Source organism: Propithecus coquereli, unplaced genomic scaffold (assembly GCF_000956105.1).
Source record: "Propithecus coquereli isolate 6110/MARCELLA unplaced genomic scaffold, Pcoq_1.0 Scaffold111, whole genome shotgun sequence".
Lineage (NCBI taxonomy): Eukaryota > Metazoa > Chordata > Mammalia > Primates > Indriidae > Propithecus > Propithecus coquereli.
Window position 1 is genome coordinate 7,624,240 of NW_012135081.1, and position 25,906 is coordinate 7,650,145.

The 25,906-nt window shown below is 61.2% G+C and overlaps 1 protein-coding gene across 1 annotated transcript in view; it reads left to right on the forward strand.

Annotated features, from left to right (window-relative positions):
- LRP1 (low density lipoprotein receptor-related protein 1) overlaps positions 1–25,906 on the forward strand; it is a 76,492-nt gene that overhangs the window by 38,100 nt on the left and 12,486 nt on the right. The window contains exons 21-61 of the mRNA XM_012651950.1: positions 1,669–1,851; positions 2,254–2,454; positions 3,625–3,870; positions 4,077–4,274; positions 5,227–5,431; positions 5,607–5,771; positions 6,327–6,571; positions 6,857–6,988; positions 7,224–7,451; positions 7,675–7,849; positions 7,938–8,032; positions 8,252–8,401; positions 8,581–8,721; positions 9,059–9,193; positions 10,778–10,909; positions 11,132–11,266; positions 11,427–11,556; positions 11,668–11,794; positions 12,121–12,272; positions 12,365–12,489; positions 12,786–13,163; positions 14,465–14,654; positions 17,777–17,981; positions 18,316–18,508; positions 19,306–19,431; positions 19,626–19,754; positions 20,023–20,142; positions 20,335–20,448; positions 20,729–20,878; positions 20,951–21,073; positions 21,316–21,432; positions 21,554–21,682; positions 21,938–22,060; positions 22,142–22,282; positions 22,359–22,549; positions 23,361–23,544; positions 23,669–23,754; positions 23,936–24,055; positions 24,429–24,616; positions 24,732–24,937; positions 25,421–25,609. Coding sequence (XP_012507404.1) covers positions 1,669–1,851; positions 2,254–2,454; positions 3,625–3,870; positions 4,077–4,274; positions 5,227–5,431; positions 5,607–5,771; positions 6,327–6,571; positions 6,857–6,988; positions 7,224–7,451; positions 7,675–7,849; positions 7,938–8,032; positions 8,252–8,401; positions 8,581–8,721; positions 9,059–9,193; positions 10,778–10,909; positions 11,132–11,266; positions 11,427–11,556; positions 11,668–11,794; positions 12,121–12,272; positions 12,365–12,489; positions 12,786–13,163; positions 14,465–14,654; positions 17,777–17,981; positions 18,316–18,508; positions 19,306–19,431; positions 19,626–19,754; positions 20,023–20,142; positions 20,335–20,448; positions 20,729–20,878; positions 20,951–21,073; positions 21,316–21,432; positions 21,554–21,682; positions 21,938–22,060; positions 22,142–22,282; positions 22,359–22,549; positions 23,361–23,544; positions 23,669–23,754; positions 23,936–24,055; positions 24,429–24,616; positions 24,732–24,937; positions 25,421–25,609 — 6,702 coding nt within the window. The remainder of the gene's footprint in view (positions 1–1,668; positions 1,852–2,253; positions 2,455–3,624; positions 3,871–4,076; positions 4,275–5,226; positions 5,432–5,606; positions 5,772–6,326; positions 6,572–6,856; positions 6,989–7,223; positions 7,452–7,674; positions 7,850–7,937; positions 8,033–8,251; positions 8,402–8,580; positions 8,722–9,058; positions 9,194–10,777; positions 10,910–11,131; positions 11,267–11,426; positions 11,557–11,667; positions 11,795–12,120; positions 12,273–12,364; positions 12,490–12,785; positions 13,164–14,464; positions 14,655–17,776; positions 17,982–18,315; positions 18,509–19,305; positions 19,432–19,625; positions 19,755–20,022; positions 20,143–20,334; positions 20,449–20,728; positions 20,879–20,950; positions 21,074–21,315; positions 21,433–21,553; positions 21,683–21,937; positions 22,061–22,141; positions 22,283–22,358; positions 22,550–23,360; positions 23,545–23,668; positions 23,755–23,935; positions 24,056–24,428; positions 24,617–24,731; positions 24,938–25,420; positions 25,610–25,906) is intronic.

The window sequence follows — 25,906 nt, forward strand, 5'->3', positions numbered from 1 at the left end:
CAGTCCCTGAGTCTCAGGGCCATCTCTGAGAAGGCTAGGTAAGGGGACAGGTGATAGTGCTATCGGGTTCTGAGAAGGGGCCCCTGGCGCTGTGTGGTCTGGAGAGAAGAGCTCCCTGCCCGTCCCGAAGAGCTGGGAAAACTCAGACAAGTTGCTTCCTCTGAGCCTGGGCTTCCCCCTCCATGAAATGAGATCTGTGAGGCCTGGCTCCTGAGGGGCAGGGGCGTCACTATTGGTAGTGATTGTTAGCTATGGCTGTGCGCCGCAATGGTCTGGGACCACTCTGGAGAAGGTGGGATTTGAACTGAGGTCTGGTGAGGGGTTAGTCTGTAGGTAAATGGACAAGACAGAGGGTCTTCCAATGGAGGATGGGGTGGCCGGAGACTTAGTGGGTGAGACTGGGCACCTCTGTAGGGTGATGGCGGGGCCAGGCAGACCAAGGGGAAGGCTTGTGCGGGGCCAATGAGGGTGTCCCCAAAGGGGGCAGATTATAACAGCAGGTGAAAGGCAGACAGAGGTGTGATTTGGGAGGCACTGGGGACACTGGAAGGATTTCTAAGCTGGAGGGTGATGTGACATACGAGGTGCTTTAGAAAGACAGCCCTGGAAGAGAATTAGATCGGAAAGAGGCTCAGGGCTCCTGAGGAAGGCTGCTACTGCAAGTCCAGGGACAAGATGAGTGTCAGCCGTGTCGGTGGCAGGGAGAGTGGAGGAGTGGGGCATGCAGCAGCAGCATGCGTGTGGGGCTCAGCCCGGCACCCAGTGGTCTGCGCCTCCCGGGGGCTGCTCCTGCTCCCTTCCTGGCCTCCTGAGTCAGACCACAGCCGGCAGCCAGAGTGATCCTGACGGGCTTAAGTCGGATCATGCCCCAGCCCTGACCTCAAGCCTGTACTGGCTCCCCGCAGGCTTGGAACTAATGCCAAGCCCCTCCCATGGCCTGTGGGGCCCTTCCCACCACTGACCTGCCCCAGACGCTTCCCTCCCCTTCGCCATACTGGGGCTGTGCGGCCCCCTGTACCCAGCATAGTCCCATCTCAGAGGCAGTGCAGTGGCTGCTGCCTGTGCCTCCAGGCAGCCTCATGGCTCACTCTCACTTCCGTCAGGCCTCTGCTCAAGTGCCGCCTGGTCAGAGGCCTCGGTTGTCTTATCTAGCATGTCACCCAGCCCTCTCCAGCCTCTACCCGGCTATGTCTCCATAGCATTTGTCATCACCTGCAATCACGTTCTGAATTTATGGGTTGCGTCTTCCCCTTTAGAACCTAAGCTCCATGAGGGCAGGGACTTTGTCTTATTCACTGCTGGCACCTGGGCCAGTGCCTGGCACACAGTAGACACTCAGTATATGTTCGTGGAATGACTGAAACAGAGGCTAAGGTGGGAGGCGTTTGATCTCTGGCCTAGCAGATTGCTTATCCACTTGAGATCTCGTGTGTGAAATGGGGAGATTAGACGAGATGATTGCTGGGGTCCTCAAAGGTGTAACATCTCCTGACTCTAATCCTGAGTTGTTGTTTCCAAGGAGTGTCAGCAGGGCTTGGGCCTCTCGGGGGCTGCCCCAGCTCATAGTCCCCAGCTGGGCATGGCAGGAGGGGCTGCGGAGGCAGAGATGAGGATGGCTGACCTGGAGCACCCACCTCCCTCCTGGTCCCCTCCCCTGTCTCTCTGCAGCCACAAGGCCCCCTGGCGGTTGCCACACTGATGAGTTCCAGTGCCGGCTGGATGGACTGTGCATCCCCCTGCGGTGGCGCTGCGATGGGGACACTGACTGCATGGACTCCAGTGATGAGAAGAGCTGTGAAGGAGTGACCCACGTCTGTGACCCCAATGTCAAGTTTGGCTGCAAGGATTCAGGTGAAAAGGAGGGTTGCAGAACAGGTCAGCACGGGCAGGAAGAGACCATGTTGAGAGCAGAGCAGTGGCAAGGGGAACAGGGGTGGGGACAGCTAGAGGCAAAAGGCAACACGGAGAAAGTTGTGGGTCGTGCACAGGAAAAGGCAAGAAGGTCCAAGGCCTGCTTGGAGGACTCTGAGAACAAAAACCCTCGCCGGAGTTGAGCCTCGGCACCGCCGGCAGATCCCCACCTTCACTGTTGCCCATGTGAATTTGACAGAGAAAGCCTCAAGGTTCCTAGCAGAACCTTGCAGTTCCACCAGGCGTTGCGTCATGACCCTTAGCGAAGCCCACTGGGTCTGGGAGAAGGGCAGGGAGAGCCCCCTCCCCAGGCCCAGCCCCTCACGCTGCACCGTCCCTCAGCTCGCTGCATCAGCAAAGCGTGGGTCTGTGACGGGGACAGCGACTGCGAAGATAACTCGGATGAGGAGAACTGCGAGTCCCTGGCCTGCAGGCCACCCTCGCACCCCTGTGCCAACAACACCTCAGTCTGCCTGCCGCCCGACAAGCTGTGCGATGGCAACGACGACTGTGGGGACGGCTCGGATGAGGGCGAGCTCTGTGGTGAGGCCCAGGCCTGGGTGGGGCTGAGAGGCCTGGCCCTGGGAGAGGGGGGGAAGGGCGGCGGGTGGGGGTCCGGCAGGGCAGGTCTGTGGGAGCGGTCCAAGACTAGGAGAGAGCAGCCTCCACTGCTGGGCGGGCGAGCAGCACGCAGAGTAGTCACCAGCAGCCACTTGTGCCGATTTAGGGCTCAGCTTGGCACTGTGCCAAGCGAGTCACACTATTACAGCATTGAACCCACAAAGCAGCCCCGCAAGGCAGGCGCTGTTACCATTTTACAGAGAAGAAAGCTGAGGAACAGAGAGGTTCAGCAGGTGATCCAAGGTTGTACAGCTCCTATGGCACTGTGGGGACAGCTCTGTGCACGCCCTCTCTGCAGGCACAGACCCCTCACCCACACTCGCAAAACAGGAGGAATGGACTTGGGCCCCAGGGTTGAGTGCTGATGGTCAAGGAAGGCTTCCTGGAGAAGGCAGGGATTGAACTGGGTTCCCAAGGACAGGCAGAATTTGAGAGTGAATGTGAAATCTGGGGGAGGAGGGTGCCCATTCAAGATGGAAAGAAATGAGGTTGGGGGAGGCAGGGAGGGCCACATGTGTGACTTGGGGATGAGCAGCAGAGCAGCCGTATCTTGTCCTCTGAGCCAGGCAGAGCACCCAGTTCCTTGGAAGGAGAGGAGTGAGAGATAAAGCCACTGGGACTGACCGGGAGAACTGTTGACAGGTGGTCAGTCGGCCCGGCGAGTTGTCCTGGGTGTGTCAGAGGCCCCAGTGGCAGGACATGCCCTACTGCACCCCACCCCAAATCAGGAGAGATCAGCAAAAGGGGTCTGGACCTAAGGACCCCCCAGGGAGGAGGCAGAAAACTGGGGTTCAGACTGTGGGCCCAAGAAAGGGCAGGGAAATAGAGACTAGAGAGAGACATGGGGGTGCCCCTTGGGGAAAGGGGAGGGCTGGTCCTAGATGACTGGTGCTGGGGTCCCAACCCTGGTCCTGAGGGAGCCTGGGAAGCACTGGGGCAGAAGCTTGGCGGAAGCGGAGACGAAGGGGAAGGGGGCCGTCAGCAGGGCGCAGGAGCTTGGACCAGGCTGCCCTGGACTTGGGCTCAGAAGAGCCATGGTCCCGCCTCCTCCCAGATTCTGACCTTGAGCCTGTCCCTTACCTGCCCCCCCAGACCAGTGCTCTCTGAATAACGGTGGCTGCAGCCACAACTGCTCGGTGGCACCTGGCGAAGGCATTGTGTGTTCGTGCCCTCTGGGCATGGAGCTGGGGCCCGACAACCACACCTGCCAGATCCAGAGCTACTGTGCCAGGCACCTCAAGTGCAGCCAGAAGTGCGACCAGAACAAGTTCAGCGTGAAGTGCTCCTGCTACGAGGGCTGGGTCCTGGAGCCCGATGGCGAGAGCTGCCGCAGCCTGGGTGAGACCTGGGTGAGGGGTGGCTGGGCAGGCCGGGGCAGGCCCCTGAGCTGCCGTGAGCTGGGCTTGGGTGGCCAAATGCCAGAGGCTGAGTTTTCCATCCAGGGCCCCAGTGCCAGGGCTGGCAGAGACCTGCCTGAACGTGGACAGGGTGGCACACAGGCATCAGGCCCCTCACTGACCCCTTCACATCCCTCCTAACCCCAGACCCCTTCAAGCCGTTCATCATCTTCTCCAACCGCCATGAGATCCGGCGCATCGACCTTCACAAGGGGGACTACAGCGTCCTGGTGCCCGGCCTGCGCAACACCATCGCCCTGGACTTCCACCTCAGCCAGAGCGCCCTCTACTGGACCGACGTGGTGGAGGACAAGATCTACCGCGGGAAGCTGCTGGACAACGGAGGTGACCACGGCGCCTGGGGCTGATGCCAGGGCTGGGTGCACACAGACAGAGCAGCTAGAACTCAGGGACACAGGTCCAGATCCAGGTGGCCCCAAAGCAGAGCCATACCCCCATCCCCCACACTCCTGTTAATTGGGTTAGATTTTGCTGTGGGTCTCAGTGCCTGGCGCCCCGTAATTATCGTCAGCAGAGCCGCCAGCCCGATAATTAACAAAATGATCAGCCTTTCCTCGGAGCAGCCTGGAGCCTGGCTCCCCCAGCCCTAGAATTGCGGGTGTGGAAGGGAAAAGCCACTTAGGAGGGGAATACCTGAACCCTGCCTCCCGTGCCCAGACAGCCTGACGCACCCCAGACTCTCATCGGCCACAGCGTGCAGGATAGAAACAGGCTGCCTTCCACTGTGTGGTCAGGGAAGGTCCCCTGAGAAGGTGACATCCTTCAGACTCGAGAGAGGCACATTTTACTAGAGGAGTTTGTACTGTTTGTGATAACACAAACTTGAAACCATCGTACATGTCCATCAACAAGGGCACGGCTAAGTAAACTGTGATAATATTCACACTGTGCAACAGCCTCTGAAATAATAAGCTACAGATATACGTATTAGAACGGAAAAATCTTCTAGTCTGTGGAGTGACTTCTAAAAAGTCCTGTCCCCCTCATGTGAGCCCAAATCTGTCCCCCAAAGCCTCTGCCCTCTGCTCCGCCTGCTGCCACAGGTTAGCCCTTCACAGCTGCCGCAGCAGTGTCCCCCCCACCCTCCCCAGGTTCCTCTCCTCCCTGACCCCTCGTGGGACGGGGGTCTGGGGGAGGGGAGTGGGGATATTAGAAGCTCACGTCAAATCCAGGCACATCAGAGGCATTGGCGGAGGTGTCGGGGTTGAGGGTGGGTCATCGAGGTTCACACCACACTGCCCAGGAGACACTAACCAGCCACACCTCTCTCCTCCAGCCCTGACCAGTTTCGAGGTTGTGATTCAGTATGGCCTGGCCACACCCGAGGGCCTGGCTGTAGACTGGATTGCAGGCAACATCTACTGGGTGGAGAGCAACCTGGACCAGATTGAGGTGGCCAAGCTGGATGGGACCCTCCGGACCACCCTGCTGGCTGGTGACATTGAGCACCCGAGGGCGATCGCACTGGATCCCCGTGATGGGTGAGGACCCTGCCCAGCTTCTCCTGGCCCATGGTACCCTGACGTCCCGTTCAGCCTGGCCAAAGACACCTGCCTCCTCAGAGCTGTGTGCCCCTCCCACCTCTTACCTAGGATCCTACCACAGGGCCCCCCAGGCCCCCAGGTTTAGCCCTCCTGCCCCCTCCCCACTCCACAGGATCCTGTTTTGGACAGACTGGGATGCCAGCCTGCCCCGAATCGAGGCAGCCTCCATGAGCGGGGCCGGGCGCCGCACTGTCCACCGGGAGACAGGCTCCGGGGGCTGGCCCAACGGGCTCACCGTGGACTACCTGGAGAAGCGCATCCTTTGGATCGACGCCAGGTCAGCACCATTCCCTGCACCCGAGTCAGCAGCACCAGTGTGGGGCAGGGGACCAAGCGCAGCGACGAGGGTTGGGGGGAGGGAGTCTGGGACTGGAGCAGGGTCGCAAAGGACTGGCACAATGGAAGGAGGGCTGTGGGGAGGGTGGCAGAAGAGGCGGAGGCAGGGCTGTCACCTGTGGTTGTCCAAGCTGTGCCCTCCTCTCCACTCACAAATCTGTGCCCTCTGCTGGGGGCTGCGTCTGCCAGAGAGGGTGACTTGGTCTAACCTCCACCAAAGCCCTGTGTGCCAACAGCGGCCCTAGGGAGGAGTGAGCCAGCAGACTCCCTTGGAGGGCTTGGGGATTGGGTGTGAGAGCTGGACCTAGAACTGCTGGGTTCTCACACCACGGCTCTCTGTCTGCCTCCTCCGGCCAGCAGGGCTCCGGCAGGGCGTGCTCCAGTGTGTTCGGCTGGGGGAGCTGTGGGCCAGGGCGGGGGGTGGGGCGCCCGGGCAGAGTGCTCTGAGGGCGGAGACCCCAGCGGCCTCCTCACTTTGCTCCAACCACGCTCTCAGGTCAGATGCCATTTACTCAGCCCGTTACGACGGCTCCGGCCACATGGAGGTGCTCCGGGGACACGAGTTCCTGTCACATCCGTTTGCAGTGACTCTGTATGGGGGGGAGGTGTACTGGACTGACTGGCGAACAAACACACTGGCCAAGGCCAACAAGTGGACCGGCCACAATGTCACCGTGGTACAGAGGACCAACACCCAGCCCTTTGACCTGCAGGTGTACCACCCCTCCCGGCAGCCCATGGGTAAGGGCTTGAGATCTCGCAGGCAGCGGAAAGAGCCCGTGGCCCCTTAGAAGCTCTGAAGGGAGGAGGGGCAGTGAGAGCAGGGGAGGGGCGCGTGCTGGGGTGGCGGGGTGCGCTGGCCTGTGGACAGGGGTGCCGTCCGGCGACAGAGGAGGATCTAGCAGCAGGGGATGCTGTAGCAGGGAGGACGAGAGTGGGTGAGGAGGGGGTGGTCTGGTTGAGGAAGGCCAGGGAGGGACCAAAAAGCCACAGGACGTTCTGGCTCCTCTCCCCTCCCTGCCGCAGCCCCCAATCCATGCGAGGCCAATGGGGGCCGGGGCCCCTGCTCCCACCTCTGTCTCATCAACTACAACCGGACCGTCTCCTGCGCCTGCCCCCACCTCATGAAGCTCCACGAGGACAATACCACCTGCTATGGTAGGTGGCAAACTGAGGCTGGAGGGGAAGGTCTCCGGTGCCCAGACTCCCAGTTGTAAGCGAAGACAGTCCCAATTTCGAGGGGAGGCTCCAGCGACCACTTTGAGGAGAGGCTGTACCCGAGAGAGAGCCATGGGCCAGCAGCAAACAGAAGGAACCAGAAGGAGGGCGCCTGATCTGGGGGGAAGGAGTGTGCAGGCAGGGCTGCCCTCAGCGACCCGCCCGTGCCCCGCAGAGTTCAAGAAGTTCCTGCTGTACGCGCGTCAGATGGAGATCCGGGGGGTGGACCTGGACGCCCCCTACTACAACTACATCATCTCCTTCACGGTGCCCGACATCGACAACGTCACAGTGCTGGACTACGACGCCCGTGAGCAGCGCGTGTACTGGTCCGACGTGCGGACACAGGCCATCAAGCGGGCCTTCATCAACGGCACAGGCGTGGAGACAGTCGTCTCTGCAGGTCTGTCCTGACTGCGGACCCCCCACCAGTGGGCACAGGCACTCCCCACCCAGCCCTTGCTCCCCGCCCGCGTCCTCTTAGTCCTGACGTTCCTTCTCCAAATCCTGTTTCCCTCGGTGCACCAACCCTGGTTCCTGATCCCCGTTCTCCAGAACCACACTGGCTCCCCTCCTGACCCATGCCCTGCAGACACCAAACACCAACTCCCCGCTTGTGCCCCCAGACTTGCCAAACGCCCACGGGCTGGCTGTGGACTGGGTGTCCCGAAACCTATTCTGGACGAGCTACGACACCAACAAGAAGCAGATCAACGTGGCCCGGCTGGACGGCTCCTTCAAGAACGCGGTGGTGCAGGGCCTGGAGCAGCCCCACGGCCTTGTCGTCCACCCCCTGCGTGGGTCGGTCCAGGGCCCAGGGCTGGGAAGCGTGGGCTGTGGGGCTGGGAAGAAGAGGACTCTGACGCCCTCCTCTGCACCCTCCCCACAGGAAGCTCTACTGGACCGACGGTGACAACATCAGCATGGCCAACATGGACGGCAGCAACCGCACCCTGCTCTTCAGTGGCCAGAAGGGCCCTGTGGGTACGAGCTCACCCCACCTGCCCCTCCCTAGCTCCTTGACCAGGAGGTGCTCACAGGGTCGCTCAGCTGCCCCTTGGCCTCCTCGGAGCTGGGGGCTTCATGCCTCTTCTCACCACCCTCCCCCCAAACCACATACCCTCTCACATACCCTGTTCCCCTTCCTGGAACCCGTCACTGCTAGGTGCCAGGCGTCCTAGCAGTGACACCTCCTTCCTCCAGGCCTGGCTATTGACTTCCCTGAAAGCAAACTCTACTGGATCAGCTCCGGCAACCACACCATCAACCGCTGCAACCTGGACGGGAGTGGGCTGGAGATCATCGACACCATGCGGAGCCAGCTGGGCAAGGCCACCGCCCTGGCCATCATGGGTGAGGCTGCTGGAGGAAGCAGAGAAACAGGAGAGCTGGCCAGACCAGCGGGGAGACAGGGCTGGCTAGGGTGGTCTCTCACCCCACAGGGCAGGCCCGATGGCTTAGGGTCAACGGGCCCTTCGGGAGAGCTGGGTATGGGGCCTTCCCAAGGGTCTCATCCCCTCCTGCTGCCCCAGGGGACAAGCTGTGGTGGGCAGATCAGGTGTCAGAGAAGATGGGCACATGCTCCAAGGCTGATGGCTCAGGCTCCGTGGTCCTGCGGAACAGCACCACCCTGGTGATGCACATGAAGGTGTATGACGAGAGCATCCAGCTGGGTAGGTGGGGGCCGGGGGCAGGGCCTCCGGGGCTCCGAGGCAACGGGGTGGGGTGGGAGAGAGGAGCAGGCTGCAGGAACGGGGACAAGGAGATGAGCAGGAATGAAAGCAATTTGGGTTCCATGCACCACCCACAAAGGCACATTATTGGCCCCTAGCACTCCTGATCACAAGGCCCAAGGGAGGACAGAAGACCTGAGAGTTGGGTTGGGTGGTGACACCCACCAGGTCCAGGGTGAAAGCAGTGATCATCCTGTCCCTCAATAGCCCAAGCCTGACTCTCAGGTCCCAAGAAGGGCCACCTAACCCTTTCTCTCTGCCTCCCACCCACCCCAAGACCACGAGGGCACCAACCCCTGCAGTGTCAACAATGGCGACTGCTCCCAGCTCTGCCTGCCCACATCAGAGACAACCCGCTCCTGCATGTGCACGGCCGGCTACAGCCTCCGGAGCGGCCAGCAGGCCTGCGAAGGTCAGTGCCTGGCCTCTCCTGCCCACCTCAACCCAGGTCCCCAACCCCGACGCCTCCTACCTTGCAGCCCTACCTTCCTCTTCTTACCTAAGGGACACGACTACATTCATCATGTATGATGCACCTTCTGGGTTAGATGCTTAGTAAGTCCCCACTGTGCTGGGTGCTGTGGGGGAATCCAGAGGGACAGAAGTCCCTGTCTGTGTGCCTTGCAGGCTTAACCAGAAGTTGGAGACAACATGTAGGGGAAACTGGACCACAAAGTGGCTCTGATTGTCCAGTGCCTGCCATAGGATTTTGGAGGACAGATGTCAGTGGGCAGATAGGGCCAGCTCCATGGAAGACGTGTGCTGTGAGCTGTGTTCTGCAGGACAAGTAGGATTGGGCTGCGTGGCTCAATGGCGAGGGAACTATGTGTGAGGCAGGAGGTATCACTAGAGCAAGGGTCCAGCGGAATAGGAGGGTGTTGCAGGGTCCCTGAGCCCGGAGTAGTGGGCAGGGAGCAGGGCGTGGGCAAGTCCTGGAGATGAGGCTGTGAGGCAGGCGTGGCTCCTGGGTTCTCAGCCGGGAGTGCCTGGAAAATGACCTTTGGGAAAGACTGCCTGGCAGTGAGGAGGGAGAAACCGAGGCAGTTAAACCAGTTAGGAGGCTGTCAGGAGTAATCCAAGTGTGCTGAGGTGGGCCTGGCCTGGGCTTAGCAGCCGGGGTTGAGGAGAAGGTGAAACTCCGAGACATTTCACAAGAACTTGCTAACTGATTTACAGGCTTGTCCCGGGACAGCATTTCCCAAAGTGCACTCCTAGGAACCTCCCTCTTTGATGTGGGTAGATATTACAGAAAGAAACTCTGGGTTGAACAAAGTTTAAAAGTGTTTTTGACTGCAGAGCTTCTCAGAGCCTTGAATGTGCTCAGGTGCACTGAGAGCCTTTCAAGGGAGGACCCGTGTTTGGGGTTTTCCCAAACTTACTTGACCTTTCATCCTTTGTTTCACGGAGCCCAAGCAACCAGGGCCCATGTGGGGGTTCATTTGGGACACGCTGCATCAGAGGGACAAAGGCCAGGGAGTATTCTGGGATGCGTGGATAGTGGAGCCTCATAAGACATGGGAAAGCCGAGAATGAGGGTGGTTTGGGAGCAGGGTGCCAGGAAGGTTGAGTTTTAGGTGTTGGAAAGAGGGTGTGGCATAGACCAGGCAGAGGGAGGACAGAGAGCAAACTAAGGTCAGGCTGTGTGCCGAAATGGAAATCTAGATTTTGCAGTCGCCCAGTCCTGATTGTCTTGTGGGAACCTGCCGGAGTTTCCCTAAGGAACCTGGTGGTGAGGGAGGAGGGCAGTGCGCAGGGAGGCAAAGCCTAGTCTCTGCTGCCCTCTTGTGGTGGAGAAAGGTCCTGCAATGCCCCCCAGAGCTGTGGCTCTTCCCCCACCAGCCCACTCAGGCGAGGGTGTGTGTGTGTGTGTGTTGGGGGTGGGGGTGGTGGCTGGGGGAGGATCTCAAAGGGGAAGCAGAGAACAGCTTGAGGTGACAGGAGCCACGCTTAAAGGAATGTCAGCGAGGCCTGTGCCTTAGATGTCCTGGTGTTTCAGGTGTGGGTTCCTTTCTCCTGTACTCTGTGCACGAGGGAATCCGGGGAATTCCTCTGGATCCCAACGACAAGTCAGATGCCCTGGTCCCAGTGTCGGGGACCTCGCTGGCTGTTGGCATCGACTTCCATGCTGGTAAGCCATTGGTGTTAGGGGCAGTGGGTCGTGACCTAGGAGCTTTGGGGGTGGTATGCTCTTAGGGTCCAGTGAGATGCTGCGGAACTGGATTGAGGGGGGGGCCTTTGTCACAGCTGCCCCCCTGCTCCCCTTCCAAGCACCTGGCACCTCCAGCACTCACTCACCTCTACCCTGGCCCCTGCCTTGCTGGGCCTCCCATGTCGGCTCCTCCACTTCCAGAAAATGACACCATTTACTGGGTGGACATGGGTCTGAGCACCATCAGCCGGGCCAAGCGGGACCAGACGTGGCGTGAGGACGTGGTGACCAACGGCATTGGCCGCGTGGAGGGCATCGCAGTGGACTGGATCGCCGGTGAGCTGCGGGAGGGCTGACGGGGCCTCAGGAGGAGGTGTAGAAGGAGAAGGAGTAGGCAGGAGCCAATGCGGAGCTGCCGGGGTGCCAGGGGCCTGCAGGGGGCCAGGTGCACATGTCCCCACCCAGGCTCCCTGAGCCCCACCAACTCCCTCCGCAGGCAACATCTACTGGACGGACCAGGGCTTCGACGTCATCGAGGTCGCCCGGCTCAATGGCTCTTTCCGCTATGTGGTCATCTCCCAGGGTCTGGACAAGCCCCGGGCCATCACTGTCCACCCGGAGAAGGGGTGAGGCACCGGACAGGCTGGCTCAGCCACTCTGGACTCAGCCCTGTCTGACGAGGCCCTGTCTCCTCCAGGGCCTGGGTACTGACCCTACACTTCCACCTGCCCCCTCAGGTACTTGTTCTGGACTGAGTGGGGTCAGTACCCGCGGATCGAGCGGTCCCGGCTTGACGGCACGGATCGCGTGGTGCTGGTTAACGTCAGCATCAGCTGGCCCAATGGCATCTCGGTGGACTATCAGGTTTGGACTCACACTTGGCTCTGGAGCCCTGGTAGACCCCTTGCCCCCGCTCCCCGCTTGCCTTTGCAACCCTGTGGTGAGCCCCACTCAGTGGGAGGACATGGAGCCTGCGGGAGTCATGGGCTCTCCTGTCCCAGCCCCCACCTGGAAAAGAACTCCCTGGAAGTGGGACAGCTCCTCAGCATGTCGGGCGCGGGAGGTATGGACGAGGAGGAGAGGGCACGAAAGCTGAACCGAGGGCCCGGCTCGGGCCGCACCCTCCCTGCTGCCCAGGCCGTGGGGGCTGGCAGGGAGCATGGCAGTGAGGTGGTGCCTCTGGCCTGTAGGATGGGAAGCTGTACTGGTGCGATGCACGGACAGACAAGATCGAGCGGATTGACCTGGAGACAGGTGAGAACCGCGAGGTGGTTCTATCCAGCAACAACATGGACATGTTTTCAGTGTCCGTGTTTGAGGATTTCATCTACTGGAGTGACAGGTGAGGGCTTCTGTCCTGGCCTTCCCCTCATCCCATCTGTCCCCTCCTCCTGGCCCCATCAACACCCTGCTCATGCCCCTCCCCTTCCCCAGGACTCACGCCAATGGCTCCATCAAGCGCGGCAGCAAAGACAATGCCACAGATTCCGTGCCGCTGCGCACTGGCATCGGCGTGCAGCTTAAAGATATCAAAGTCTTCAACCGGGACCGGCAGAAAGGTGAAGCTGGGGCTCTGGGCTGGGGAGGACAGGTGAGAGGGGGCACCCTGGTCCAGGAGTGCTCTCCCCAGGGAACCCAGAGTGGGAGGGCCGGGAGAGAAGTTAGACCCATGGGGGCCCGTCCCAATGGCCAGAGAGACCCAGGGACGGGAAGGAGAGGTTGAGGAGTGCTGGGGCCTAGATTCGTCTGAGCTGGGGAGACTGGGGCAGAGCAGGGTGCCTCGGCCTGGATGACAGAGGCAGCAGTGAGCCTTGTCCTGAAGCAGGCCACGCCCTCTGTAACCTCCCTCCCCCAGGCACCAACGTGTGTGCAGTGGCCAACGGTGGGTGCCAGCAGCTGTGCCTGTACCGGGGCGGCGGGCAGCGGGCCTGCGCCTGCGCCCATGGGATGCTGGCTGAAGATGGGGCGTCGTGCCGTGAGTACGCCGGTTACCTACTCTACTCAGAGCGCACCATCCTCAAGAGCATCCACCTGTCAGATGAGCGCAACCTCAATGCGCCCGTGCAGCCTTTTGAGGACCCTGAGCACATGAAGAACGTCATTGCTCTGGCCTTTGACTACCGGGGAGGCACCTCCCCAGGCACTCCCAATCGCATCTTCTTCAGCGACATCCACTTTGGGAACATCCAGCAGATCAACGACGATGGCTCCGGGAGGACCACCATTGTGGAGAGTGAGCCCAGGCCCCGAGTCTTCCCGGGAAGGGGTGGCGGGGGAGTGTGCATGAACGCAGACCCTCAGCCATCAGCCACCCCCACCCCAGATCTGAATCCCACCAGCTGCAGAGTAGCCAGAAGGCACCACACACAGTGCAGTTTCAGAAAGTTTTTCTGTATCTGGAGTCAGAGTTGGCCCCCCTGTGTCTCCCCACACTGGTCCTGGTTCTGCCTCCAGGTTCTTCCTAGTTCTGCCTCCAGGCTGCACAGACAAGCCGGAGTTCCTTGCGGAGCTCGGCTCTCACATGCATGGGCTGCAGGGACAGGGCTCAACTCTGTCACTTAGGAGTTCAGTGACTTGGGCAAGTTTCTGCCTCTCACCAAGCCTGAGCTTTCTCGTCTGCATCATGAGGCAGGATTCCCTGGGACGGTGCGGCGGATGCGGCGTGTGCTCTATAAGAGTAGTTGCGGTGTCAGAGCTGTCATTGTAGGACAGCCTTTCAGCTCTTTGAAAACTGCTGTTTTGTCCCACTGCATTTTCTCTTCTTCAGGCTGGATACCCCGAGGTCCTTCGATTCACTTGTTTGCTCATTTATTCATTCAACTGGTCCGTAAAGACCTGCCAAGCACTGAACTAGGTGCTGGGCATACAGAGGTGACAAAAACCAGACCTGTCCTCCCAGCTTCCTCTGGGACATTTTCCGCTCCGCGTAGTCCAGTCCATGTGTCTGTATAAAATGTAGTGTCTAAAGCTAAACTCAATGTTCTGTAGCCTTAGCTCGATCCAGAGAGACTAGCAGAATGTCCCCTCCTCCCGGCTGCTGTGCAATCTACAGCACAATGTCACCTTTTGTCAACTGCGTCATGCAGGTTGGAGCCACTAACCTTCGAGTCTTTCCTCTTGCTCTGCTGTTCGGCTGTGTCTCTCATTGTGCCGTAGTTCTCTAACCCGAGTTTGAGATGTCTGCTTTGTAACACAAGCCGGTTCAGGGTCTTTTTAAGTAGGAAGCTCCCCAGTACAGGCCACGTAGGTTTGATTTACTGAAATCCACATTGCGCTCAATTCGGCAGAACTCCAGGTCTGGAAAACTGTGACCACAACATGAAGCCAAATGACACAGGAGCCGGGCTAGGGAGGTGGACCGTGCATCCTCTGGGTGGGCGATGGGGCAGCACGGCGGGGGTTGGGGGCTCTGGAGGTCAGATCTAGGGGCTCCCGAGCCCTCTCTGTCATACCCTGCATGTTCCCATGCCCCACTGCCCCTCAGCTCTGCTCCCCTGCCCCTCCCAACCCATGGCTGCTCCTGCCTCTTCACAGATGTGGGCTCCGTGGAAGGCCTGGCTTATCACCGGGACTGGGACACGCTCTACTGGACAAGCTACACAACATCCACCATCACCCGCCACACAGTGGACCAGACCCGGCTGGGGGCCTTCGAGCGCGAGACGGTCATCACCATGTCTGGAGACGACCACCCACGGGCCTTTGTGCTGGACGAGTGCCAGAAGTGAGCGGCTGCCCTGGTGGGAGGGGGTTGGTAGCAGAAACTGCGCCCAGCAGATCCAGGTGGGGGTGCAGGAGAGGTAGGCTCTGTCCTGAGCCCCACCCTTCCTTGCTGTGTGACCTTGGGTGAGCTGCATAAGCTCTCTGTGTCCTCTTCTGTGATACGAGGGTGCTGATATTTCAGGTGCCTGAACCCAGGGGAGGATGGGGACTGTGGGGGACACCTCTGGCTTTGTGACTGAATCATCCACCGGAGAGCCATGTTCAAGGCAGAGAAGGGCCTCTGTGGCTCTGGGACTCATGGAAGCCCAGTCGGGTGGGAGCCTTGGGCTGGGCCGGTTCGAGCCTCCTAGCTGCGGGGAGCAGGGAAGCAGCGATGACTGGCACGGGGCTGTGCACCACGGAGGCAGTGGCCTGGCTCAGGGCCAGGAAGTGGAAGGACACGGAAGGGCAGACAGGGAAGGGAAGCTCAAGGCAGGGCAGGACAGCAAGGGGACCTCCCACGCCACAGGGCGGAGCAGGCCTGGGCACGGCCGGGAAGCTGCAAGGAGTCAAGAGCGCAAGCCCGGGAGAACTTGGGAGGAAACATCCAGGTTGGGGGCCACCCCCCAGGGCCCACCCACAGTCTCTGCTCTCCCACAGGGGCAGCCCTGTCCCCACTGCAAGGGCCTCTAGTGAACCACCCCCTGCTTTAGCAACCCTGGCCCACGTATGAGAAATAGTTTTTTTCCCCTGATTCAGCAGCGCTTGGAATGTTTTTAAAAAGCTTTACTAGGAAACTAAGAGACAAACAAAAACCAAAAGTGACTGCATAGAAACGGTGAGTGTACTAAACCCAGATTCCTTACCCTGATGTAAATCAAGTCCAGCCCCAGCCCAGCCTGCCTGGCACAGCCAACCCAGCACAAGGGCCCTCTGTTCCCTCCTGCCTCGGCCGTCTGGTACGTGGCTGATGATGTAGATCCAGTCTTCCCTGCTGTGACCCTTGGTGACCTCACCTGTCTGGAGCTGGTCCCTCATGGGCCTGGAGCCTCCATGGAGGGGCGTTACGCCGGCTGCCCTGCCTGCCTCCCAGCCCATCCCAGAGGAAGCTCCCATGGTTGCCACCAAGTTCCTTTTCTCTGAGCCCAGGGGGATCTGTCGTTCATTCAGCAAGTGGCTTTGAGAACAATGATGCGTGAGGATTCAGTGGAGAATGAGAGGGACGTGGGCCCTGCCTCGGGCGTATCTGAGTCACTCATGCTGAGGCTGCAGGGAGCCTTGTGACCGTGCCAAGGACCTGCTCCAGCCTGGAGGTTGGGAACGTGTCCTCAAGGAGCTGGCCTGTGAGCAGCATCTGAGGATGACAGGAGTGGGCTGAGCAGGAGCCGGCTCAGTGCCCAGGGAGAGAGCTGAGCTGTCAGCAGGGGCCTCCCTTGGCCAGACGAAGTGGGCACTTTGGGGGTGTTGCAAGGAGCCAGTGTGGACCCCGATGGAGGGGCAGGGGTGAATGGAGGCTCTGACCACCCAGCCTCCTCCAGAGCCCACCCCGAAGCTGGCACTGGGGCACCGGCGGCCCAAGGGAGCTCATAGTCGGACGTTTAGAAAGTCCACCGAGTCCTTGCTGCTGCCCACCTGCCCCCAGGAAAGCCTCTCTCCTCGCTCCCGCCATCCTGGGGAGCAGTATTACCAAACCCACAATTGCGTCACATATAATCCTTCCATATGCGAGTTTGTTGACGACAGGAGGAAAGCCACTGTGAGTGTGGGCAAGGCTTTACCTCAGGGTGCTGAAGTCCCCGGTGGGGACCGACAAGTCAAGCCCAGTCCTGACAAGTCAAGGAAGGTGACTGGCCACTGCCCTGGGACACCCGTCCTGTCTTATGGAAGCCTCCCTCCAAGCTGGTGTCCTGATTCCAGAGTCATCAAGAACCTCTGTCCCCTGTGGGATGAAGCCTTTAAGCTCAGAGCCTTATCCTCCTGAGCTCGCCGAGGCGGGAACAGCGGCATCTCCCTAAGGCACGAGAAGCGTCATTCTCCCGCAAGAGTCTAGCAGAAGGAGGCAGTAGTTCAACTTGACAGAGACACTGGGCCGGGGCGGGGCGGGGGCAGTGAGCAGAGTGAGACCCGCAGAGGCTTGAGGAGATGAGCTCACAGCTGAGGACAGGTCCCTGGCCAGGAGGCAGAGGGGTGGGGCAGGCGGGGAGCAGAGGCCTTGGAGTGGGGGTGGGGGCAGGTGCTGTTAGAGGACTGGGGGATGGAACTGGCTCCTGTGTCACTCGGTGGTTCTCAAACTCCAGTGTGCATAAGGATCACCCAGGGAGCGTTGGCATGTGCTGGTCCGTCCCCTGAGAGTCTATGAGGTCTTCCATGGCCATCTCTCCAGCCCCACCTCCACCTCAAGAGGAGCGCGGCGTGATTGGGGGCTGTTCACATCATCTCCTTTGCTGAGGGGAAGCCAAGGCTCAGGGGGCCAAGAGGCTCATTGGAGGTCAGAGCCAGGACGAGCAGAGTGGGGGCTCCAACCCCAAAGTGCAAAGGCCTTAAATCATGCAGAAGCTGATTCTTCAGAACTCCTTGAGGGTAGGATCCACGTGTCCCCAAGACCTAGGACACACTGCACACTCAACAAGGGTTTCCTGCGTGGTCTGGAAAAGAGCCAGCATCACTGCAGAGAAGAGAGCAGTTAAGGAGAAAACCGTGGAAAATACGCAGTGTGTGCCATCTGTCGTCACGATGGGATCAACTTCTTCAGTTCTCCCAACCGCTCTGTGAGGCAGGTGGTGTTACTATCCCCACTTCATAGAGGAGGAAACTGAGGCACGAGGCAGTTGCCGCCTCAGGGCAACCAGCTGGTAAGTGGTGGAGCCAGGATTGGAACCCCAGAGCTGGTCTCATTTGACCACACTGTCTGTCATCTCAGCAAACGCAGGTGGGCACTTCACAGACACACGGTGTGCGTGTGCATACACACGGCGCACGCAGAGTAAGTCAGACTCAGTTACGGGTGCGTGAATCATCTGCACAGCAGCCGGGCCGTTCCTGGGCATCAGGCTGTCTGGGCTGCAGGTGCCTGCATGTGCTGGCCGGTGCTCTCCGTGGCAGCCTCTCTGGCTTTGGATCCTGATCCCTGTGCCCTCTCCCCAGCCTGATGTTCTGGACCAACTGGAACGAGCAGCACCCCAGCATCATGCGCGCGGCCCTGTCAGGAGCCAACGTCCTCACGCTCATCGAGAAGGACATTCGCACCCCAAACGGCCTGGCCATCGACCACCGTGCAGAGAAGCTCTACTTCTCTGACGCCACCCTGGACAAGATCGAGCGGTGCGAGTATGACGGCTCCCACCGCTATGTGAGTCGCGGGCGGGCCGGCAAGCGGGCAGCAGGAGGGGCGGCTGGGGCCAGGGGACGGCCCGTCTGCCCAAGCACGGAGTGGGAGGGGAGTCACGGGGCAGGCGGGCAGGAGCTGGGGAGCCCTATCAAGGCCCAGGCCTTGGGCAGCCCCACCCTGTCTGGCCTGGTGTCCTCATCAGTTAGGCGAGGGAGGTGGCAAGATGCCTGAGCAGGTCTTTGTCATCCTGTGACTGTTGGCCCAGGCCCCTGAGCCCCGCCGCCAGCTGCAGTCAGACGGAGTGAGGGTGAGAGGCCTGAGTGACACCAGGATGGTGATGGTGCCGTCCCCACAGGTGATCCTGAAGTCAGAGCCTGTTCACCCCTTCGGGTTGGCTGTGTACGGGGAGCACATCTTCTGGACCGACTGGGTGCGGCGGGCAGTGCAGCGGGCCAACAAGTACGTGGGCAGTGACATGAAGCTGCTACGTGTGGACATCCCCCAGCAGCCCATGGGCATCATCGCTGTGGCCAAGGACACCAACAGCTGTGAGTGGGGCCACTGCCACCACCCCTGCCCTGCTGCCCTTGCACCTACACACAAGAGCACATGCACGCTTCAGCTGGATCCTGCTCTCCCGGGCCTCCAGCGCACACATGCCAGCACACACCTCTGTCCCCAAGAAACGCCAAAACACCTAACACTCCTCTGCCCCAGCTCCCCCAGGACCACTGTGCACACACACATGGCCTCTGCACATGCCTAGGCCAAATCACGCACATACACTTTCATATCACTCAACCGCCCCGGCCCCCAGGGCTCATCCACCGCCGTGGACACCCTCACCACTTGCCCTGGTCATTCCCCTCACCTGGGGCCACACACACATCCCAGAACCCGAACACACGGGCACGCCAGGCTCTGCCCACGCTCGCCTCAGCACGCACGAGTGCACGTACACGCCACACTAGGCTGGCTGACCTCGCGTGCCCCTCACAGATCTGCAGCTCTCTCAGGTCTGTCACACAGCCCTGGGGCCACCACAACACACATGATCCCAAGGCCCTTGGATCAGAATCTCCTAAAATAAGCCTTGAAGCCCCCAGCGCCCCACCTAAGAGTACACACATCCTCAACCTCACACCCGCCCTCAAACACCCTGCACCTGCCCTCCCTCAGCGGCCCTGCCCTACACCCTCCCCACTGGCCGCCGCTGTGGCTGTGCCTGCCGTAGCAGTGCGGTGGCTGCGACACGCTGGCACTCCATGAAGCTGTGTGGGCAGACGGGGCGCTTCGCGTGCCCAGAGAGTGCTTTCCAGCCCTGTGGTTGCTCTGTCCTGCCCAGGCGAACTCTCGCCTTGCCGAATCGACAATGGGGGCTGCCAGGACCTGTGTCTGCTTACTCACCAAGGCCACGTCAACTGCTCGTGCCGCGGGGGCCGAGTCCTCCAGGAGGACCTCACCTGCCGAGGTGAGTGGGGGTGGAGGGGCTGGCGGGGGACCTGAGCACACACTGGGGACCATTTCTTCCCACATTCTCCAGCCTGGCCCCCCAAAGCCTTTTGCCAGGGAGAAGCTGGCGTGACCTCAGTTCCTGGGGGGAGAGGGGTGTTGGTGCCCCGGCTGGGGCCCTGGCTCACAGAGCTCCCCCACGGCCCTCCCCAGCGGTGAACTCCTCTTGTCGAGCGCAAGACGAGTTTGAGTGTGCCAACGGCGAGTGCATCAACTTCAGCCTGACATGTGATGGTGTCTCCCACTGCAAAGACAAGTCCGACGAGAAGCCATCCTACTGCAGTAAGGAGCCAGCTCCAGCCCCTGCCTCTTGCAGGCACAGTCTGCGTCCTTCCCCCTCCCCCACCCCAGGCCCTCGGTCACCAGCCTCAGCCCCTGCAGGGTGGGGTGTGAGCATGCCCCAGCTCCCGGCCTGCTGAGGGGCTTGGGGAGCTCATGAAGGACAGAGCCACCATTAGCCTGTACCAGACCCACTGGGGGTACTGGACGCGTGACGTGTCATCAGAGGCAGCTCCTTCCCTGTGCCTTGCATCCTGCTCCCTCTCTGCAGACTCACGCCGCTGCAAGAAGACTTTCCGCCAGTGCAACAATGGACGCTGTGTGTCCAACATGCTTTGGTGCAACGGGGCAGATGACTGCGGGGACGGCTCTGACGAGATCCCCTGCAACAGTGAGTGGACGCTCGGCACCATCTGCTCCTCTGCCCCGCCTCGCCCTGGCTGAGCCTTTGTCCCCAGGGCCCACGGCATGGGGTTGAGGGCACTCTGCGATGGGCCTGGGCAGGTGCTTTGGGCCGGGAGCTCTGTCCTGGCCCCCACAGAGAGGACTCTGGCCTGACAGGACGGGGTGGGTGCTGTTCTAGAGACGGCCTGTGGTGTGGGTGAATTCCGCTGCCGGGACGGGACCTGCATCGGGAACTCCAGCCGCTGCAACCAGTTTGTGGATTGTGAGGACGCCTCGGATGAGATGAACTGCAGTGAGTGACATCCCCTTGCTGTGCCTCCTGGGCTCCCCACCTGTCTGTCCCCGCCCCTCCTCTAGGCCCTCCCTCCAGCCCCACATGGCAGGCTCCATCTCCCCACAGCCCTGTCCCTGTCCTGCTCCTGGGCTCCCCTGGGAGTGGACAGTGTGAATGGTGCCCCACCTGAAGGGCACAGTTCAACTTTCTGAAGCACACAAAAGTGCCATAGGGCTGGCAACTGCCCCAGGGGTATTTTGGAAGAAACTAGTCATCACCCTCACCCCTTCCCCACCAGGTGCCACTGACTGCAGCAGCTACTTCCGCCTGGGCGTGAAGGGTGTACTCTTCCAGCCCTGTGAGCGCACCTCCCTCTGCTACGCACCCAGCTGGGTGTGCGACGGTGCCAATGACTGCGGGGACTACAGCGACGAGCGAGACTGCCCAGGTGGGCCTCTGGCAGGTGTGCGGTGGGTGGCGGCTGAGGTGAGCAGGGCCCTCACACCCGCCTTGCCCCCAGGTGTGAAGCGCCCCAGATGCCCCCTGAATTACTTCGCCTGCCCCAGTGGGCGCTGCATCCCCATGAGCTGGACGTGTGACAAGGAGGATGACTGTGAACACGGCGAGGATGAGACCCACTGCAGTGAGTGACCACAGCACCCTCTCACCTAAGCACTAAGACCCTGCCAGGCACTCCCCTGAAGGGCACCCAGGCCCTTTGCCCCATGTCCCCACCCCAGACTCCAGGCTCAGAAGTGGAACCTGTCCCTAGCTCCGGCTGAGCCCCCGCAGAGGGGCACCTCCCCATCCTCTCATGGCATCGGCCTGCCCAGCTGGGTGACCTGCCACCCCTCACCCCCTAACTATGGCTTCCAACTGCCCCAGACAAGTTCTGCTCGGAGGCCCAGTTTGAGTGCCAGAACCATCGCTGCATCTCCAAGCAGTGGCTGTGTGACGGCAGCGATGACTGCGGGGACGGCTCAGATGAGGCGGCTCACTGTGGTGAGAGGACTGGCATGGTGCCAGGGAGGTGACACACTCCTGCAAGGGGTTAGCACAGCAGGGAGGCTGCCAGCCTGCCCTGCCTGCCCCTGAGTCTCGGTGGCCCCCTCCTCCCCCACAGAAGGCAAGACGTGCGGCCCCTCCTCCTTTTCCTGCCCTGGCACCCACGTGTGCGTCCCCGAACGCTGGCTCTGCGACGGGGACAAGGACTGTGCTGATGGCGCTGATGAGAGCATCGCAGCTGGCTGCTGTGAGTGGCGGGGCCTGAGGAGTGGGCAGCCAGCCAGTGGCCAGGCTCCCTAAGGAGGGGGTGCCTCAGTGGGGCTCCCATAGCCGGTTAGGGGCAGAGCCATTGCTACAGCCCAGGTGCCCAGACTCCTGTCCAGTGCTCTGCCCACTCCGCCACTCGGACCACAGGAGGCTTGGGGCTGGGGACGGTCAGCAACGGGCCGGGCAGGGGCTGGGCGGGGCAGGGCTGAGGGGCCCCATCCACCTCCGTCTGCAGTGTACAATAGCACCTGCGATGACCGAGAGTTCATGTGCCAGAACCGCCAGTGCATCCCCAAGCATTTCGTGTGCGACCACGACCGTGACTGCGCCGATGGCTCCGACGAGTCCCCCGAGTGTGGTGAGCCCCGGCTGTGGTGGGAGCAGGCCCTGCCCTCGGCTGTGCCTGGGCGTCAGCCTCACCTTCCCCCTCCTCCCCCAGAGTACCCGACCTGCGGCCCCAACGAGTTCCGCTGCGCCAATGGGCGCTGTCTGAGCTCCCGCCAGTGGGAGTGCGATGGCGAGAACGACTGCCATGACCAGAGCGATGAGGCTCCCAAGAACCCACACTGCACCAGCCCAGGTGGGCCTCGCCTGGCTGCCCCCACCCTACCCCAGACTGCCCGGGTCCCCGCTGACCTGCCGCTTCTGCCCTCCAGAGCACAAGTGCAACGCCTCCTCGCAGTTCCTATGCAGCAGCGGGCGCTGTGTGGCCGAGGCGCTGCTCTGCAATGGCCAAGACGACTGCGGCGACGGCTCGGACGAGCGCGGCTGCCACGTCAACGAGTGCCTCAGCCGCAAGCTCAGTGGCTGCAGCCAGGACTGCGAGGACCTCAAGATTGGCTTCAAGGTGTGCCCAGCCCCGGGGAGAGAGCGTCCACACCCCAGGCCTGGCCAGAGCTCCCTTCTCCACTGCCTCATTCATTCATGCATTCAGTCATCCAACAAGTGTTTACTGAGCACCTATTCTGTGCCAGGCGTGTCCCAGGCACTGGGGATACCACAGTGAACAAGACAGAAATCTCTGCTTGGTTGGGTTCTGCATCTGTCTGGGAAGTAGAGCCAGCAGGATTTGAGGGAGAGATGAGTGAGATGTCAAGTAGGCCACAGATACACGGGCCTGGAGTTCAAGGGAGAGGCCCTGACTGGAGAGAGAAATCTGGGAGTTAGCACCATAGAGATGCGATTTAAATCCATGAGCCTGGGTGTGATTCCCAAGGGAGTGAGTGTCATTGGGAAAAGGAGGAGGTCCAGTGCCTGAGCCCCTTGCTGGGCAACAGTGGGGGTGGGGAGGGAGGGCAACCAGCAGAGGAGTCTGAGAAGGAGCCACCGCTGAGGCTGAGATGGCCACGTGACGAAGGCGTTTCTCGGGGAGAGCATGGGCAGCTCTGCCAGGCTGTGCTCACAGGGCACGTGGGAGGAGGCCTGGGCATAGGCCTCTGGGTGCGGAAAACGTGCAAACTCGGCAACCTCATGCACCCAGTTCCTGTGGGGTGAGGGCCAGACTGCTAGCTGGGTGGGCTCAGTACCCACGTGCCCCTGCCTCCCGTGGCAACTCGGACTGGAGGGAATCGGAGCCTGAGAAGGCCTCCGACCCAGGTCTCCAGGGTGGGAGGCCAGAGCCCTGCCACGTGCCCAGCCAAGTCTCTCTGTGCCCGCAGTGCCGCTGTCGCCCTGGCTTCCGGCTGAAGGACGACGGCCGGACGTGTGCCGATGTGGACGAGTGCAGCACCACCTTTCCCTGCAGCCAGCGCTGTGTCAACACCCATGGCAGCTACAAGTGTCTGTGTGTGGAGGGCTATGCCCCTCGCGGCGGCGACCCCCACAGCTGCAAAGCTGTGACTGGTGAGACTAGTGGTCAGGGGGTGTGAGGTGGCCCCGGGCAGCTGGGGGCTCTGGCGGGAGGGCTGGGGAGCAGCTGCTGGAGTGTGCCCCAGCCAGGAGCTGAGCCAGGCTCCCCTGTCTCCAGATGAGGAGCCATTCCTGATCTTTGCCAACCGCTACTACCTGCGCAAGCTCAACCTGGACGGCTCCAACTACACATTGCTTAAGCAGGTGCCAAAGCTGGGCCCTCCTCCACCCTGCCCGTCTCCCCCGCCCGGTACAGCCTCACCCCATTGCCCCACTTGGGCCGTGCTCGTCACCCCTACTGCTTCTCCAGCCACCCCTCCCCCAGCTGCAGATGTGGCCCCTACTGCCACAGCAGTCTTCTCCCCTCCCCCACTCCCCAAATCAGGGCCTGAACAACGCCGTCGCCTTGGACTTTGACTACCGGGAGCAGATGATTTACTGGACGGACGTGACAACCCAGGGCAGCATGATCCGGAGGATGCACCTCAATGGCAGCAACGTGCAGGTGAGGCAGGCGGGGCTCCGCGCGATACCCTGCGGCCCCCAGACTGTCTCTGCTTTCAGGTCATCTCCCCGTCTCCCCACCTTCCTGCCAAAGTCATTTCCTTCTCTGCCCAGAGTCACTACATGATTCTGCTTGTCCTAGCTTCTCTCCCCTCCACACCCAGAGAGCAGAGACCAGGGATTCCTCCAGCTCTTCCCCTCTCTGCCAGCCCCAGGTCTCCCTCATTACCAGGAAGTTCCCCTCATGTCTGACCTCCATTAAACGTGTGCTCCCGGACCCTGGGAGAGGGAGCTCTGCCCCGTTTTTATCCATGGGGGAGGCCGAGGGTCCTTCCCTAGATCACCAGGGCTCCTCTCCATGCTGCTGCCTGCAGGTGCTGCACCGGACAGGCCTCAGCAACCCTGACGGGCTGGCTGTGGACTGGGTGGGTGGCAACCTGTACTGGTGCGACAAAGGCCGGGACACCATCGAAGTGTCCAAGCTCAACGGGGCCTATCGGACGGTGCTGGTCAGCTCTGGCCTCCGTGAGCCCAGGGCTCTGGTGGTGGACGTGCAGAACAGGTATGTGGGCGAGGAGGGTTGGGGACCCTGAAAGCAAGTGGTAGCCTCAGGCATCCAGGCCCCACGTGGGACCAGTCGCTGGATCTCCTGGGGCTCACTGCCCACCCCCTGCCAGGTACCTGTACTGGACAGACTGGGGTGACCACTCACTGATAGGCCGGATCGGCATGGATGGGTCCAGCCGCAGCGTCATCGTGGACACCAAGATCACGTGGCCCAATGGGCTGACACTGGACTACGTCACTGAGCGCATTTACTGGGCCGACGCAAGAGAGGACTACATTGAGTTTGCCAGCCTGGATGGCTCCAATCGCCACGTCGGTCAGTGTGCCAGTGAGGCAGCCCAGCACAGCAGACCTCGTGGGATGGGCGTCTGAAGCGACAGGGGATTGGGTGTTTGGGGCAAGAGTGTCCGTAATAGCCAGGGGACATGGTCCCAGAACACCACCCACCAGGGGCCTGGGGGCTCAGAGCACCCCAGGGTGTTCCCCTAGACTGGCCACCACCCAGCTCCCTGGGGAAGGAGGGTGAGGGGGCCCTTCCCGTGTACGGTTCTGGATGATAGCCCCAAGGAAGGTGGGAGTGGGAGGCCTGGGGCTGGGGAACTGCAGCACCCCCCGCCCTGATGGGAACCAGCTGCTGTTGTAGAGCAGGGACTTGCTGTCAGACAGTCTGGCTCTGGACTCCAGCTCTGGCATTTGCTAGCTTTGCGACCTTGGGTTGTGTTGGGGGCTGAGGCCGAGTAGGCAGGGCACCTGACTGCACTCAGCGCTGACTGGCACTCTGCCGCCCCCGGGCCCTCAGTGCTGAGCCAGGACATCCCGCACATCTTCGCACTCACCCTGTTTGAGGACTACGTCTACTGGACCGATTGGGAGACAAAGTCCATCAACCGAGCCCACAAGACAACAGGAGCCAACAAAACACTCCTCATCAGCACCCTACACCGGCCCATGGACCTGCACGTCTTCCATGCCCTGCGCCAGCCGGACGGTAAGCAGCAAGGGCGGGAGCAGGCTTCCCTGGAGTGGCGGGGGACCCAGCGGGGGTTCCTGCTCATCCCCTCTCCAGCATCGATTGAGCACTCTGCCAAACACTGGAGGATTCCAGGAGGGTGTAGACAGAGTGTGGTCCAGCTCTGGGGACAGGGTCCAATCCTGGAGTCTTGCGGCAGCGAGGCCCTGAGCCAGCAAAGCTGCAGTGGAGGGAGGGGCGGGTCCAGCGCAGGCCTCCCAGGGCCTGGCGGGAGAGCAGGCCTGGCGTGGGCAGGAGAGCTGAGCCTGTGACCCT